The 18,184-nt window shown below is 48.4% G+C and overlaps 1 protein-coding gene across 4 annotated transcripts in view; it reads right to left on the reverse strand.

Annotated features, from left to right (window-relative positions):
• Positions 1-18,184, reverse strand: part of SNX29 (sorting nexin 29) — a 589,615-nt gene that overhangs the window by 551,742 nt on the left and 19,689 nt on the right. For 3 of the 4 annotated variants that reach the window (XM_052661385.1, XM_052661389.1, XM_052661404.1), the window contains exons 2-3: positions 11,323-11,387; positions 8,397-8,449 (exon numbers count right to left, since the gene is read on the reverse strand). In XM_052661385.1, coding sequence (XP_052517345.1) covers positions 8,397-8,449; positions 11,323-11,387 — 118 coding nt within the window. Of the gene's footprint in view, positions 1-8,396; positions 8,450-11,322; positions 11,388-18,184 lie in introns of those variants that run through there. The other variant, XM_052661396.1, reaches the window with a different exon arrangement.

Here is an 18,184-nt window from a genome sequence, read left to right on the forward strand (position 1 = left end):
AAATAGCCATAGCTTAAAAAAATAACACTCTATGGGGAGGGAGGTGGGAGGGGGGTTCATGTTTGGGAACACATGTAAGAATTAAAGATTTTTAAATTAAAATAAAAAAATAAAAATAAAATAAATTAATTAAAAATTAAAAAAAAAAAAAAAACACTCTATTGGATAAAGTTCAAATGCTTCCCTATGACAGCAAGTCAAGAATCTATTGACTTTCCAGCCAAACTTCCGGCACAAACAACACACCATCCACAACCCAAGACTTTCTCTCACGCCCGTGCATTTGCTACTCCTGCTGCATGGAAGCCCCATCCTGCCCATCTAACAACTAAAGACCCTGTACTCACCTCTCAAGTCTATACTACGTAATTATTACTACAGGCCACCATGACTGTCTGCAATTTACACGCCCACTGCCCAGGCTCAGCTCTGAGTTCCTTCAGAACGTCAACCATCTCATCCAGCTTGCAGCGCCAATGCCAACTCAGTGACTATAAATAAGTATCTGCTGAATGAAGGAATTAACGAGAATCATTCTAGCCTTCAGTTTCCAAATTAGCCAAACTACTGGTATGTCTAGTCACAGGAAGAAAATGTATTGCACTTACTAAGTTCTCACTGGGTGTGTCGAGCAAACACTATTATATCTAATCCTCACTTCAATCCCAGGAAGTTGGGTCCACGATCACAATCTAATTTTTTTAATGATCTGTTTATCTATTCTATTTTACTTATCTCTTTATTTATTTTTGGCTGTGCTGGGTCCTCATTGCTGTGAGGGCTTTTCTCGAGTTGCCATGAACAGGAGCCACTCTCTAGCTGTGGTCTGTGAACTCTCACTGAGGTGGCTTCTCTTATTGTGGAGCGTGGTCTCTAGGGCACAGGCTCAACAGGATGGAGCACTGGCTTAGCTGTTCCACGGCATGTGGGATCTTCGTGGACTAGGGACTGAAGCTGAGTCTCCTGCATTGGCAGGCAGATTCTTCACCACTGAGCCACCAGGAAAACCCTCATCATCTAATTTTACAGATGCTGCAAGAAAGGTCTAGAGATGCCATGTGTGTGCATGCTAAGAGGCGTCAATTGTGTCTCTTTGCAACCCTATGGACTGTAGCCTGCCAGGCTCCTTCTATCCATGGGATTCTCCAGGCAAGAGTACTGGAGTGGGTTGCTCTGCCCTCTTCCAGGGAATCTTCCTGACCCAGGGATCGAACCAGGGTCTCCTACGTCTCCTGCACCGTCAGGCAGGTTCTTTACCACTAGTGCCACCTGACTTAGCACACAGGTACAATTGGTGATCTGTGGACGGCGTGAGCATGAAGATAAGTATGCCTGACTCCAAAGCTCACCCTTCATGCTCAAGCCTCTCTCCACACCAGGATGGTGGCGATGACGGTGATGACCGTGCTGACGTGTGATTCCCTATGGGCCAAGCACTGCTCTCGACAATTACCAACATAAAAACACAAATATTTATTAAAATTCAGATGGAAATGTGCTCAGATTTGCTAAATGCCCTAGGGCCCCCCCATTTGCTAAAAATAATCTTTCCCCAAAAAGAAATCAATTAATTTGATCCACAGAGTAAAATGAAAGCAAATGCAATATGGAACTATCCACTGCTAGAGCCTCAAGGTGGAAAGCAAGGGCTCAGGCAGCAGAGATAAGAAATCCAATTAACGAACCCCAGGGGGTTTTGCCAGGATGAGAATTAGAATATCCGGTCAACACCTCAAACCACTAAGAGGCTGGTAAATCTGTGACGAACTGAACATTAAAAAAAAAAAAAAAAAACACATGACAAACATCCAGAGACATTTAAAAGAGGAAAAGGAATGTGAAAAAGCCATTCAGTTTCATAAGTGTCCACAGGAACACACAGGACAGTTTTCAGCGGTGTCTCGGAAATAACATTGGGGAACAGCAAAGGGCAGCTGGTTTCGTTCTTTCGCTTCCTAAAAAGTTCAACACAGTTTCGAATTCTTTAACAGGTAAAGAAAAATCTCAGGGGGCTCAGTGAAGAATCCACCTGCCAGTGCACAAGATGCAGATTCAATTCCTGGGTTGGAAGATCCCCTGGAGAAGGAAATGGCAACCCACTCCAGTATTCTTGCCTGGGAAATCCCACGGACAGAGGAGCCTGGTGGGCTACAGTCCACGACGTGGCAAAAGAGTTGGACATGACTGAGTGACTGAATAACAACAAAGAAAAATCACCAAAACAAGAACTCTTCCCTGGCATGTTTTGGAAGGAGAATGCTTCCCTCTGATTCCTTCTGACAAAGTCACAAGAACAAGTCACAAAAATCTACAAATACCCCAAAGCCAACTCATTGCCACCCACAACGGGAGAGACCCATGTGCAGAGAATATTTACCAAGTATCAAGACACTTCACAGAAAATTATAATGGCAGTGAAAACTGAAAGTAAAAGTGTTAGTCACTCAGTCGTGTCCAAGTCTTTCTGACCCCGTGGACTGTAGCCCACCAGGTTCCTCTGTCCAAGGAATTTCCCAGGCAAGAATACTGGAGTGGGTAGCCCTTCCCTCCTCCAGGGGATCTTCCTGACCCAGGGATCAACCCTGGGTCTCCTACATTGCAGGCAGATTCCTTACCATCTGAGCCACCAGGGAGGCCGAACAGCTAACAGTTGCTAGAAACTTACTAGCCGCCAGGCACTAACCTAAGGGCTGCACATGAACTAACTCACAGCTCTATGGAGTGAATATTATCACTACTCTCCCCATTTACAGATGAGAACACTGAGGCACAAGGAAGTCAGAAACTTGTCCAACACAACCGGGAACTGGCAACACCAGGATTCAAGCTCTGAGCTCCATATCCCACGCTCACGCTGCTGCCCCCTGGTTTGGGTTGCTCTTTCTAATTCCACGGGAAACATTAGCATGTTCCATAATCCCACATGGGAAGAAGATGCACCTGTGGAGCACCGGCGTATGTATCTTCAAAGGGACTTGAGCATCAGCTAGTACTCAGGCCATTCTTTCTAGAAGGCAAACTATTCAAAAGATACGTTACTGCCTCCCCACAGGCCAGTGTGACTGATGGAATGAGCAATCAGTTTAATGAAGCACAAGAATGTGTCCTTGTCCTTAGGAGAAAACAGAGCAGGAGAACAAGGCCAACAGAGGAGAAATGAGTGCAGGATGGAGCCGTATGACCACCACCTCTTCCTCCCGAGAGGTTTACCGAGGACAAAATCCGATGGGGAAAAAACGAGGCCCGGCTGTCATCTGCCTCCTGTCAGCGTTGTTTTATACTTCATGCGAGGGCTGCTGCACCTTGCCGTGTCATCTTGCAAAACCAAACACATCTCTCACACAGACACAGACACAGACGTGCTCTGCAATCGGGATTTTAGCCAAAGAGTACTGAACATAGTGGAGCTCTGGCCAGCTCTCTCTTTCCACAACTTCAGTCATTCACGGAGACCTCGGCCACTTCTGTCATTTGTGAGGGTTTTTCTTTTTCTTTCCCTGGTTTTTTTGGGGGGGATCTGGACCATTTTTAAAGTCTTTAGTGAATTTATTGCAACACCGCTTCTATTTCATGTTTTGTTTTTTGGCCATGAGACGTGGGATCTTAGCTTGCCACCCAGGAATCGAGCCCTCACCCTCTGCAGTGGAAGCGGAAGTGTTAGCCACTGGACTGCCAGGGAAGGCCTGAAGATGTTTCTATTATTTACTTGTCTGGAGTCCGACTCACTTTTTCCACATGTATAAAGCTCTTTTAAAGGGAAAAATCACTGTTGCAAGTGCAAAGCCAGCACTGTGGGCCCTAGACAGAGTAGCACCTTCTGCCCCAACCACCACTTCAGAAGCCAATCACAAGTCCAGACTGTCACCTGCGCTTCTGACTGACCAGTTATGTATCTCAGGGGTTCCCATGACCTCCTCCTTGGGTTCAATTAATTTGCTAGAGCAGCTCCCAGAACTGAGAGAAACCTTTTATTTACTAGATTACTGGTTTATTCTAAAGGATGTAACTCAGGAATAGCCAGATAGAAGAAAGACACGGGAAGAGAGCACAGGGCTTCCAGTGGGCCACTCCCCCAGCGGCCCGCTCCCCCTAGCGGCCCCGCCCCCAGAGGCCCACTCCCCCAGGGGCCACTCCCCCAGGGGCCCACTCCCCCAGGGGCCACTCCCCCAGGGGCCCACTCCCCTAGGGCCCCACTCCCCTAGGGGCCCGCTCTCCTTGCTCCTATAAGTGCTCACTGACCCAGAGGCTCTCTAAACCCCGGGATTTTTATGGAGGCTTCATTATACAGATTTAATTGGTTAAGTCATTGGCCACTGGCAACTGAACTCCATCTCCAGCCCCTCTCCCCTCCCTGGTGGTCTTGAGATGGAACTGAAAGTTCCAACCCCTTAATCATGTGGTTGGTCCTCCTGGCAGCCAGCCCCCAACCTCGAGTGCTTTCCAAAGTCACTATATTAACATTACAAAAGATACCTTACTGGCTCTCATTGCTTTGGAAATTTCAGGGGTTTGAAGAGTGTAGTACCAGAAGCTACGGGCAATAATGCATATTTCTTATTATAAATCACAGTATGACAGTGGATCTAACTCTTGAACTTAGAGAGGTGAGAGACAAAGCTGGAAAGGGAGGGACAGCATTCGAAGCCCGGCTGTGCAGGGCATCCAACAGCCCCTAAGATGTCACCTCACTGCCACATTCTGTCATCGCCGCCTCACTGGACTATATTCCCTGGTGGACACGGAGTCATCTCAGGGGCAGAAACATGTGAGAAATACTCAGGAAGCCCCAGTGCCAAGCACAGAACATTACACCAAACAGGCGCTCAGTAACTCACTGTTGGGCTTCCCTGGTGGCTCAGGGAGAAAGAACCCGCCTGCCAATGCAGGAGACGCAGGTTCGAACCCTGGGTCAGGAAGATCCCCTGGAGGAGGGCATGGCAACTCCAAGATTCTTGCCTGGAGAATTCCATGGACAGAGAAGGCTGGCAGACTACAATCCATAGGGTTGCAGAGTCAGACACGACTGAAGCGACCCAGCACACACACACACACACACACACACACACACACACACACACACAAGCACTTGTGTGTGTCAGGTACCGTGGAAGCAGCGAGAGCAAACCAGGCTTCTCTCCAGCTGGTCATCTAGTTGAGCAGACAGATGTAATGCATTCATCTCACAGAGGTTTATAGCCTCGAACGGTACAGAGCCGGGTCAGCACAGTACAGCCTGAGGACAAATCCGAGCCTTAACAGCAAGAGTCTGCCAGTCCCTGGTACAGAGCGAGGAAACAGCCCAGGCGGCCAGGGCTGGAGAAGAGTGTGGAGGATTCATATCAGGGACCTGGACGGCTTCCCTGAAAAATGACTGAAAGGCTTTAAGAACAAAAAACAAAAACCAGAAAAGGCCAGGCCAGAGTGGCAGGGCACAGAGCCAGGGGAGAGCTAGGGGGCCCTCCAGGTCGTCCAGCATGTGGGTCGCCTGCCCAAGAGCAGAGAGAAGGCGGTGGAAGGTTTTCTGTGGGGGGGTGATGGACAGGAATCTGCTTCTGCAGAGCCCGCTAGACGCAGAGGAGGCAGGGCAAGAAAGGAGACGGGGGAAGGTCCACGGCGGCCACCCTGTGAGCCTCGGGGTGACAGCCATGGGCGACAGCTGGGGGGCTGGAGAGAAGCCAATGGATTTGAGATCCATCCTGGTGCCAGGCTGTCTGAAAGGGTGCGGAGAGAGGCGAATCACCTTTCTTTTCAGACCTCAAGACAGTGGCTTTAAAACAGTCACTGACTTTCCCTCGAGGTTAGACTTTCTCACCAAGTAAGGACAATGATGTGGCTTTTCCTACACAAAGGTGGTGCCACCTTTAGCCAGACACACGGCAAGAGGGGACTAAGACTCGGATATTGAGAAGGAACCCTTTGGGGGGGGGGGAATTTAACCTAGCTCACAACTAATGCAATCGCTAAATGTGATATAACACGGAAAGAACAGATTTTGGAGCCCAAGAAACGAGGGTCCAAGCTTCAACCCTAACATTGCCGAGACGGTACACCAAGGCTGTATTAGCTTCCTTCTCCGGGCTTCTGTTTTCTCATCTGTGAAGAAAGAATTATGCTCCTCCTGGGGCTGCCCTGAGACTAAGAGTCAACACAAACAAGGAGCGGCAGGAACAGTCAGAGACAGTAATCATCATTATCATGATGGAGCAGGGTCTTGCTGGGAGCCGGAAACCACGGTTATTAATACCACAGGAGGAATTAACTTTGTAAATTCTACTATAAACAACAGTTTACAGAATAAAAGTTATAATGGTAAGCTCTACTATATAAGAACATGTTCATCTAACATTCAGAGATGGCTTCTCTAAGGAAATAAAAAGCATACTTATTTAAAAAAATGATAAAGAACTCCTGACTACATACACCACGCACCCATAAACACACACACACACACACACACACACACACACACATCTTCCTCCTAGTTCAGGAGATCAAGGACTCCCCTTCTCATGCAGGTAACCCTGGTCCCAAAAGGAGGACCCCTGCACTGATGGAGACACAGCCCCATAGTAGGTCCTCAGGAAGAACTGAAGGAATCAATCAATTTAATGATCTAATGCCACAAACATGTAGAGAACCTCAGGAGTGACAGGCACAGAACGTCTGTGCAAAATACTCAGAAAGAAATGGAGAAGCTGCCCCCTTGCCCTCCAAGCTCACAGATCTTTACACCCTTGACCATATGTGGTAGGAAGCCAGGCACACAATCAACCAGACAACGGATCTCCCTAAACAACTTCTAGATGCTTCCAGGCTGAGGATGCACCTTGAACAAGACAGCCAAACCTCTCTGCCTGCAGAGTGGACATTGTGGTATGGGGAAACTGGAAGAAATGAAATAAGAAATTTAAAAAGCACAATATACAGTTGTTAGTCGGTGCTATGGAGAAAAACTGAGCAAAGAAGAGGCAGAGACTGTAGGGGTGAGGGGTAGCATTTTAAATCTGCACTGGTTTCAAACAGTCCCCATAAATCCACGTAAAGGTAGCACTGCACGCTCTGCTCATGGCTGGTAAAGTGCCAACAGAAGAGCAAGGGTTGGAGGGACAGAGGAGGAATGGGCTGGGCTGGGTAGGTCAGGGTCAGAGGGAACACACACGTCTCCAGACTGAGACGAGTGCTGAGCAGTGAGTTCCCTCCCATCTCTTCCTTTTCGGGAATGTTCCTCCTGCTCTTCCCTAGCTGCAGAGCACAAAGCAGCCTTGAACATCACTGCGCATTTCCAGCAAATGCCTGTATCTTTTATACAAGCTTATTCAGTCATGTCAGCCTTTCCTGGGTCATGAAGGTCAATGGCCATTTTTAGGACTTTTTCTAATTATAAAAGGGACACATGATCACAGTATAAAATGTGACAAAATATCAGAGAGGATACAGATTCCCAATAGTCTTAACCTCAACATGATCTCTATTTACATTTTGGTATGTTTTTTTGCCAGAGTTGTTTAATACTCTGCATCCATATTAACTCTGAATGCTGCTCTTTTAATTTTTACTAAATATATTACTTTTAAATTCCTAGATTTGCATTTTTCTGCTTATAACAAATTCTGTATGGACATCAGTGTAATGGGCTATAGAACATTTCAAACTACTTCATTATTCACCACTTCCCACTTGTTGAGCCTTCAGATTTCTGAGTTTTCATCATTATAAATTACTGTGAAAATAACTTCACGTGGAAAGGCATTTCAAGTAATTCCCTCAGAGAAGATTCCTAGAAAGAGGATGACAGGGAGCTGGGAGTACTTTAGACAAGTAGTCACTGTATAGATCTATACTGCCCCCACCCCACCAAATGTAATTGTGATAGAGAAGAATTTTTGCATTCTATTACAAGTTAATCACTAAAAGGATGTTACCTAGAAGTTTAAATTACACATAATGGCCCATTTCTGGGAACCCTGCTTCCCAGGTAATGAGCATTAAGCTAAAATACTTTGGTTTAGCTCATAGGAAACCTCCTGACCAGGACCACCAGTGAATGACTACAGGAAGGAGAAATTAACACATCCCTTTGGAGGCCAATGGGAACCAGCAGTGTTTGACTTTATCCCCTCCCCTTTTATTATAAAAGGAGCCTGAATGCTAACTCAGGCAAGACAGTTCTTTGGAGACACAAGCCCAGCATCTTTCGGTTAGCTGGTTTTCTGAATCAAGCCATTATTCTCTGCCCCAACAACTCGTCTCTCAATTATTGGCTTGCTGTCCAAACTCAAACTTGGTAACGTAATCACCGCCCCACTTGGCTGCAGTGGCAGAATATAAAAGCTGGTGAATCTCTGGCTACCTTTTTGGCCTTGAGGATAATGGGTTTCAGAGGCTACATTATTTACCTGCTGTCGGAATCTGAGGCGATCTCCTTTCTCCCTCCGAAGCGGATCTGGCACTGCAGGAAAAAAAGAGTCGCTGAGATCAGCCATTGGGATGGACACACAAAACCACCCCCAGGAGCCTTTGGGGTCTGGGGTGACCCAGGGCCAGAAACTCTGGTGGCCGAATCAGGGCATCCCCGAGCCCTGGGGGTCAGCCCAAGAAGTGGGATGGCGGGCACCCCAGCCTTCCAGCCGCCATTTGAAGGAAGAAGCCCTTTTACCTCTTGCTTGTACAGAAGGGAGCCCTACGCAAAGACAGCGCTAAGAGGAAAACAGAAGCCGTCTGCAGAGTCTCTAGGAAGCTGCTTCTATCTGTCAGCAGCTGACTGTCAATAACGCAGAGCTCTTAACAGGCAATAATTAAAACTGCCACAAATCTGTGATGATGACGGGTCCCTTCTGACAGGGCCCAGAGTTGTTATGGCTGCTGTGAAGTTATGACAGCAGAAATCAAGCTTCAAACAAGCCCTCTGGTTGTGCCAAATGACAATTCACCCAGGGAGGGTGGAAACAAAAGCAAACTTTCTTTTTTTTTTTCCTTTAACGGTGCTGAAATGTAGATAACATAAGATTTACCCTTTCAACCATTTTTAGTCATGCAACTCAATTCACAATATTGCGCAGCCATTACCACTCTCCACTACTCTCTTTCACAGGTATAGAGCCTCCACTGTGGGTAGCAGGTTTACCAGATTCCTAAATTTATTATCACATATGTGTGCAGGGGGGTGTGTGTGCATGTATATAGAAATTTAAATGATACTTCGGTCAAAACTCACGGAACTGCACATTTAAAACTGGCATTTTTATTGTATGCAAATCACACCTCAATAAAGTTGGTTTTTATTTTTTTTCTTTCCAACTTGAAGAAATTTTAATTTCTTAATGAAGCTAAGAAATCATAGTGTATTCCACATGCATATGAAAAGATACACATAATAAACATGAAGTAAAAACTAGCAGGTTACCCAGTCCAATTAATCCTAAATTGAATAGGGTTTCAATCTCAACACTCAAGATATTAAAGAAAACTAAACTATTAAATCGGAGAAGGCAATGGCACCCCACTCCAGTACTCTTGCCTGGAAAATCCATGGATGGAGGAGCCTGGTAGGCTGCAGTCCATGGGGTCGCTAACAGTCGGACACGACTGAGCTACTTCACTTTCGCTTTTCTCTTTCATGCATTGGAGAAGGAAATGGCAGCCCACTCCAGTGTTCTTGCCTGGAGAATCCCAGGGACAATGGAGCCTGATGGGCTGCCGTCTACGGGGTCATACAGAGTCGGACACGACTGAAGAGACTTAGCAGCAGCAGCAGCAGCAAACTATTAAATTTTACGTATTGAGAAATTACTATTTGCCAAGCACTGTAATAACTAAAGTTGGTTTTTAAAAGGCATATATACAACACTTTCACTCTCCCAAATAGTAATCATAGCTCTGGGTGGAAGATCCAAGTTATTTCTGTTTAACTGCTACATTTGAAGTGGTTGGAGTTAACTCTTCATCTTATTTTGCATTCCATTTCTGGAACAAAGAAAGAAAAAAAACTAATAATGTCAGCTCTGCATTTATTGGGGACCAGGCACTGGCCACGGCCCTTTACCCCTTTAAGCAATTCCCTCCACAGCCCTATAGAGATGGGGACCCAATTAAAGAGAAGAAGGATGCTCAGAGAGGCTGGGTAAATTGCCCCAGCACACACAGCTGTCAGGAGACAAAGCTGGCCTTCCAACCCAGCTACCCCTGAGTCTGCGTCCTTTCTGCCATGACTGGATCCCTTGAGGCTTGGACAGATGCTAAATTCTCCGAGCTCACATGAACCCTTAAGAGGCACTCCCATTAAAGGACACACTTATCTCCCTATATTGTGATGACACGCCGGCAACCGCCAGTCACCCCTTCTGAAATGTGAATTCCTAGGGCTGGATCCCAGCTCTGCTATTTATTACTATGACACTGGCAGCAAGTTATTGGACCTGAGCTTCAGTTCTTCATTCCTTCATCTGTAAAATGGCAATAATTGCAAGAACTATCTCACAGGGTGGCTGGAAGGATTCGATGGAAAGCACTCAGCGGTGCACCAGACACAAGATGAACGTGCAAGGAACGCGGCCTGTCGGATAGTTATAAGCAGACAACCTGATGCCAACCTTGTGTCAACACCCGCTTCCACACCCAGCCAAAAGCCAGGCGCCAATTCAGCGTCAGCCAAACCAAGCAGAGCCCATCTGGAGACGCCATTCGACCCTGAGCACGGCCTGATTTCTGCCCTTGTGCTCACAGGGGCCCTGACTCCCAACCAGCACTGCAGCACCCTTAGAAAGTGAAAGTTACTCAGTCGTGTCCGACTCTTTGCGACCCCATGGACTGCAGTCCACGGCATTCTCCAGGCCAGAATACTGGAGCGGGTAGCCTTTCCCTTCTCCAGGGGATTTTCCCAATCCAGGGATTGAACCCAGGTCTGCTTTGGAAATTCCCCAGCGGTCCAGCGGTCAGGACCCTGCTCTCACTGCCGAGGGCCTGGGTTCAATCTGGGGATTTTAGTTCCTGCATTTTACTACAAGCCATGCAACGCAGCAAAAACAAACAAAAATAACTGCTTGGAAATAAGACTTTGAAACCCACATTAATGCCCTTCTCAGAGGGACATCACTGAAGGATAGGGGTGGGTCCTCCGGGGGCTTTAGGATATCATCACACAGGAGCCCCTCTGTCCCCATCTCTGATCACTGTTACTTGCTGGGGGAAATGGTTAACCTCACAGAGCCTCCCAGATGCAAGACAGAAGTAGGTCTGTGTAGACAGAAGGGCAGAAATGACTTCTACGTTCATCATCTGACACTATGACTTGAGCTCAAAGTCCAACATGCGCTTTCTTCTTACCTGTTTCACTGCATCCAGCAGTCGCTCCAGCAGAAACTGTCTTTTCATGTCATTGTTCTGTGTTCCTAGAAGGCAAGGGGCTTGATTAGTTCTGTTTGACATTCGCCTTCTACTAAGACTCTGACATGTACCATTTGGCTGTTCTCAGCCAGCATCAACTTTCTCTTTAATAAAATCAATAACAAGACCAGGTATCAATAATCTGCACCAATACAATGAGGTCTGACCCCTTTCCTGTCACTACATCACAGGAAAGCAACTAAACTAGTGTTCCCCAAATCTGGATGATGTTTCTGGAATGATCTAACTTATGGGTTTCTCAACCTTGGTGTCACTGACATGTGGATCAGATAACTCTCTGCAGCTGCCCTGTGAACTGTTAAGATGTCTGGCAGCATCCCTGGCCCCTACCCACAAGATACCATTAGTGTGCATGCACACACACACACACACACACACACACACACACACCCTAGTTGTGGCAACAAAAATCTCTGGATTCTGCCAGACATCCTCTGGGGAACAAAACTGCCCCCCGTTGAGAAGCAATAGTCTAACTTAAAACATAGGTTTCCTAGCACGGCAGGCACTGCTGGTCAGCTGACCTCACCATCGTCTCTAACGTCATTTTCCCATGAAAAACCTAATTACTCAGCCTCTCTTTTAAGGCTGACCTTAAGAAGTTCCAGCTGATGAGATGTAAATGGAAGAGCGCTGGGAGGGGCCTGGGGGAAAAAGGACAGATGCTAATGGCTTCATTCCTGCTTCCACCCCTCATGCCTGCATCCTAAACACATTGGGGGAAGCCAGAGCAGCATCTGCAGGGAAGCCCAAGAGAATCACAAAGACACCAGCCCTGATGTCATTTCGCCGATGAACCAAACTAGAAATCTCAGAGCTTTCACAGAACAAATCATTCCATTTGTTCAAGCCCTGTACACTGGGTGGTTACTTACAGTCAAAAGCATTTCCAAACGATACACATGTCATACACCAAACTCCCATTTAAGAGGGTGTGGGGCAAGGCCAATTCTGTCTTCCCAGGTGGCTCAGTGGTAAAGAATCTGCCTGACAATCCAGGAGATGCAGGAGAGGCGGGTTCGATCCCTGGGTCAGGAAGATCCCCTGGAGTAGGAAATGGCCACCCACTCCAGTATTCTTGCCTGGAGAATCCCATGGACAGAGGAGCCTGGTGGGCTACAGTCCACGGGGTTGCAAAGAATCAGACACAGCTGAGCAACTGAGCACAGACGCATGCTAGGCCACTTCAAAGGCCCAGGTGGAACACTGTCAGAACCACATCTGATGCTCCACAGGGGGCCCAGTGACTCCAATCCACAGAGACGTGGCTACGTGTTATGATACCCCAGACACTGAACACAATTGCTTCACAGGAGACCCAAATTTAGGATCACAAGGGAAGTCAGTGTGGGGACTTCCCTGGTGGTCCACTGGCTCCCAGTATAGGGGGCCCGGGTTCAACCAGGGAACTGGATCTCACATGCCGCAACAAAAAGATCCTGCATGTTGCAGCTAAGACCTGGCACAGCCAAATAAATAGACAGATTAACATCGTTTTTAAAGAGAGAGCGATATGGTCAGGGTTTCATCCAAGTCATGCCAGGGCCACCCAGTTGCTAACAACCGTGCCCATGTGCTGAGCACTTCCTGTACACCAGGCACCAAACTGAGTCCTCTGAATGCACTGCGTCCTGTAATTTTCATGACCACCCTACCAGCCAGGTATTAGGATCCCTGAATCGCACATGGGGATACAGAAGCTCAGAGGATGAGCAAGTGCACGCGCTGACCCACTCGACATTTGCTGAACTTCTACTGGGTGCCAGGCAGTGTTCTAAGTGCTGGGGACACAGGAGTTCAGTGGTATAAAAGAGCCATCTTCTCGTGGAATGAAAATGCTATTAGGAAGAAACAAATGGTTCCTAAGTAAACTAACAGAGGAGAAGGTGTTAGAGAGTCATACTAGGAAGAAAAACCAGATGAAGTGAAGAGACCAGGCGGAAGCTGGAGGTCCACGTCTGCCAGGGCAGTCGTGGAAAGTCTCTCTGCACACACAACACCCCAGCTGAGCCCTTTATAACGTGGGGGAGCAGTCATGGAAAGTTATGAGAGACTAGTGTTCCAGGAAATGGCAACCCACTCCAGTGTTCTTGCCTGGAGAATCCCAGGGACGGGGGAGCCTTGTGGGCTGCCGTCTATGGGGTCGCACAGAGTCAGACACGACTGAAGCAACTTAGCAGTAGCAGCGTTCCAGGCGGAGCAAACAGCCAGGGAAGAGAGGCAAAAACAGCCTGGCTTCCGTCTCCCAGGACCTGAAGGAAGTCTCCAGTGACTTAAGCAGAAAGCAGAAAAGGGGAAGCAAAGATCAGAGTGGCAGGCAGGGGCCAGTCACAAAGGCCTCGTGGACCATGACAGCGGGTTCAGGTTTTTGTTTAATTTGAACACTAGTCATTGGAACCATCCCCCTAACTGGAGACCATGCCCCTTAAGGGCTATGGCAGGACTATCGTGTGGGCTCCCGCCTTACCCCAGGCCAGGAGGTTAAACCAGTCCACAGACTCTCTATGGACACACAGTAATGAAACTGACTTCCCAAACACTGCCACTGTAATTTTTTCTGGAAAAGGTCTTGAGAGAGGTCAGCCCACGCACCCTTCCCGCCAGACGAGAGGCCATCCTGAAGCGTCTTTCAGGATGGCTAGAAACCCCACCTGCCTGAGGGCCTCACACACACCTCTATCAACACACCCTGCTCCTCAGGCAGCAGGAGGGCGAGTTTCTGCTCTTTTCCCTCTAACACCAAAATGGGGAAGGCAGTCTTGCTTTCTTCCTTTTTCCAAGTACTGCACCCAACAACTCTACTTGCCCTTGGGCAATGCCAACTGGAAACGTGACAAGGTTTTCCCCCCCTGAAGTGCTTTTGCTATTTTTTCTGATCATAAAAATAATTCGTGTCTTAGAATTATCATACACAACCCAGAACTTCTGGGTGTATGCTCGAAAGAATTGAGAGCACAGTCTTGAAGAGCTATTTATATGCTTACGTTCACAGCAGCATTATTCAAGTAGCTAAGATGTGGAAGCAACTCCTGTGTACATCAACAGCTGAATGGAGACACAAAATGTGGCATGCACATACAATGGGTATTATTCAGCCTTAAAAGGCAAGGCAACTCTGCAGTATGCTGCAACACAAATGAGCCTTGAAGAACGTCACAATAAGTGAAATAAAGCAGACACAGAGAGAGAAAACACTGCATGACTCCAATTACATGAGATACTAAGAGTAATCAAACTCATAAAGAAAGAAAGCATAATGGTGGTTGTCAGGGGAGGCGAGGGAAGAGAATGGGGGGTTAGAGTTTCACAGCTACACGTCTGCACTTTTACAAGATGAAGAGAGGCCTGGGGATGGGTGGTGGTGACGGCCACACAACAGTCAGAGGTAGCTAATGCCACCAAACTGTACACTTAAAAATGCTTAAGATGGGGACCTCCCTGGTGGTCCAGACTAAGACTCCCTGCTCCCAATGCAGGGGGCCCAGGTTCGATCCCCAATCAGGAAACTAGTCATACCACAGCTAAAGATCGCGTGTGCTGCAACTCAGTGGTAAAGTATCCACCTGCCAATGCAGGAGACAGGGGTTTAATCCCTGATCCGGGAAGATCCACGTGCCGCAGAGCAACCAAGCCCACGTGCCACGACTACCGAGCCTGTGACCTAGAGCCCGGGAACCACAATTACTGAAGCCCAAGCACCCTAAAGGCTGTGCTCTGCAACAAGAGAAGCCACCGCAATGAGAAGCCTTCGCATCGCAACTAGGGAGTAGGTAGGCCCTGCTCATCACAACTAGAGAAAAAGCCCGACACAGCGACGAAGCCCTAGCACAGCCAAAAGTAAATAAATACATAAATATTCCAAAAATGGTGAGGATGGCAAATTTTATGTTACCTGTATTTCACCACAATTTTTTTATAAAGTAATTCATGTGAAGAAGTACAATAACAACATAGCGTGGGAGGGGCGCAGGATTGACAAAGAAAATAAAAATCTCCATCATCTCCTTACTGATCATTGTTAGTGCAGTAATTCACAAGCTTTCACCTGCACAGAAATCTCCTGGGGTCTTGGCTAAAAGGCAGGTTCTAATTCAAGGGCTGGGTGGGGCCTGGGACTCTGCATTTCTCACAAGCTCCCACGTGCTGCTGATGCTGCTGGTTCCTGATGCACAAGGGAAGAGCGAGGATAGAGTGCCTACCCCTAGCAAGGACCCCAGAGCTTTCCTACGGAATCTGCGACACTGCTTTCCTGGAGCCGCCAGCAGCCTTCCCTGCCTCACCCTGCAAAGCCTCTCTGCGGTGGGAAGAAAGCCTGCTCTCTAGAGAAACAGCCCGCCACGCACCCTCCCCAGACAAGAAGTGCACTTGAAGGAGACAATCCTGACCCGTGGAGGGGTGCCCATGACCATCCCAGCCCTGAATGGGATTAAGGGACCCGCATCTCCCAGGGCAGGGGGAGCACGGGTGCCCTTGGCAACATTCACCGGTGGCAGGAGGCGCCCAGGAGGCCCAGGGCCATGAGGCTTCGTGGAAGCAGCGCTGGAGGCAACATTCGCCGATGGCAGGAGGCGCCCAGGAGGCCCAGGGCCACGAGGCTCCATGGAAGGAGCGCTGGAGGCAACATTCACCGATGGCAGGACGTGCCCAGGAGGCCCAGGGCTACAAGCCTCCGTGGAAGGAGTGCTGGAGGGAAGTCACAAGGCATCACGAGTTCTCATCCCAGCCGGGCTGCTTGCTGGCCCTGTGACAGGGACAGTCACTTCCCTTCTCGGGACACTGGTTTCTGCATGAGATCATACCCTCCAAGCTCTGCAGTCTGCAAACCTGGGGCCTCTGTTCTGAGACGGCAGGCAAAGCAAGCAATGCTACCGGGCTCTTTCCTACCTTCTCCAAGGACCAGGAGGAGCGAGAGCAGGTGCCCACCTGCTGAGCCTCACGCTGGGCTAAGCCCATGAAGCAGCCAGCATCTAACCCTTCAGGGCTTCCCAGGTGGCTCAGAGGTAAAGAATCCACCTGCCAATGCAGAAAATGCGGGTCTGATCCCTGGGTTGGAAGATCCCCTGGAAGGAAAAGGCAACCTATTCCAGTATTCTTGCCTTGGAATTCCCATTGACAGAGGAGTCTGGAGTACTACAGTCCACAGGGTCACACAGAGTCCGACACAACTGAGTGACTGGGTACACACGCACACACACGCATCTAATCCTTCACAAAGAAGGAAAGGTGGGCTCCACTTAACAGAGCACTGAGGCTGAGAGGGAAAGACCTTCACTTGTGGCCAGTGCTCACGGAGGGATTCAACTTCAAGTCCACTGATTCGGCCCTCTGTTAAATCCTGCTCAGCCTCAACCTGTAGGAAACCTGCAGAGACAGCCCCAGCGCCAATTCAGGAACGATTTCTCTATAAAATCCCCGCCTTTCTGCTTCCTTCCTTCCGCAACAATGGCCCTGAGTCAACACTATCAGTCAGATGAGCCAGAACAGGCTTCCTTTTCTGGAAAAAAAAAAAACTGGAGTAGAGTTGATTCACAATACTGTGTGAGCGTCAGGTGTACAGCAAAGTGACTCACAGGACAGGCTTCTTTTTAATTTCTTGTTGAAGTGAAAGTGTTAGTCGCTCAGTCGTGACCGACTCTTCGTGACCTGATGGGCTGCAGCCCGCCAGGCTCCTTTGTCCATGGAATTTTCCAGGCAAGAATACTAGAGTAGGTTGCCATTCCCTTCTCCCGGGGATCTTCCCGGCCCAGGGATCAACCTGGGTCTCCTGCACTGCACGTAGACTCTACCGTCTGAGCCACCAGGGAAGCCCAGTTTCTTGTTAGAGCACCATCAAAAGGAAAACAGAAACTGAGCGGCGCCCCAGGGAATGCCCCCGGGGTCCACAGTGGTCCCCTGAAGCTCTGACTTTGAAATCACCTGCGATGAAAATCAGAAACCCGGTTCACGCGCCTCCCTGTTGTCTCTCATGTTTAGAAGCCTTCAGATCCTACTCTAATTTTTTCCCACAAACCCCCAGCCTTCAGTGACCTCCAGGGGAGGTAGAGCAAGGGTTAAGAGTAGCGAAGATCACCAGCTGTGTGACCATGGACAAGTTACTTAACTTCTCTGCACCTCCCACAGTTAGTAAATGAGTGAATAGGCATCACGCATCTAGAACAGCGCCTGGTATACACCCAGCACTTTATACATGCTGACTATGGTTGCTGGAGAAGGAACTGGCAGCCCACTCCAGTATCCTTGCCTGGAAAATCCCATGGACAGAGGAGCCTGGTAGGCTACAGTCCATGGGGTCGCAAAGAGTCGGACACGATTGAGCTACTGCACTTCACTTCACTTATTGTTGTTGTTGTTGTTGTTGTTGTTGTGGGCAGCCCTACATCCCAGAGGTCTAAGACCTCTGGTTCTAAGAAGTACTTTCATCTGGACCACAGGCAAAGCAATCCAATCCAGGTCTCTGTAGCTGTGGCCCAGGGGAGTGTGAAGGTGAAAACGCATCTCTGGCATCTGGGGAGGGAAAAACCAGCAAGATGCCCCCAAGGTGTATATTCCTTCTCCCACCCCTGTCAAAATCCAGGAGGTCAAGGTAAACATGGTTCCTGTCCACAGAGGAGTTGGGTCACTTGGTCAAGGCTGACACAGCAGTATTTCCTTACCTCTCTACGCAGTAGCAGAAGGAAAGTCATTTCTCTGGTCTAATGCCAACCCTTGGGCTTCCCTGGTGGCTCAGCAGTAAAGAATAGTGGGTTCAATCCCTGGGTCGGGGAGATCCCCTGGAGAAGGA

The sequence above is a fragment of the Budorcas taxicolor genome, chromosome 2, assembly GCF_023091745.1.
Source record: "Budorcas taxicolor isolate Tak-1 chromosome 2, Takin1.1, whole genome shotgun sequence".
NCBI classification, from domain to species: Eukaryota; Metazoa; Chordata; class Mammalia; order Artiodactyla; family Bovidae; genus Budorcas; species Budorcas taxicolor.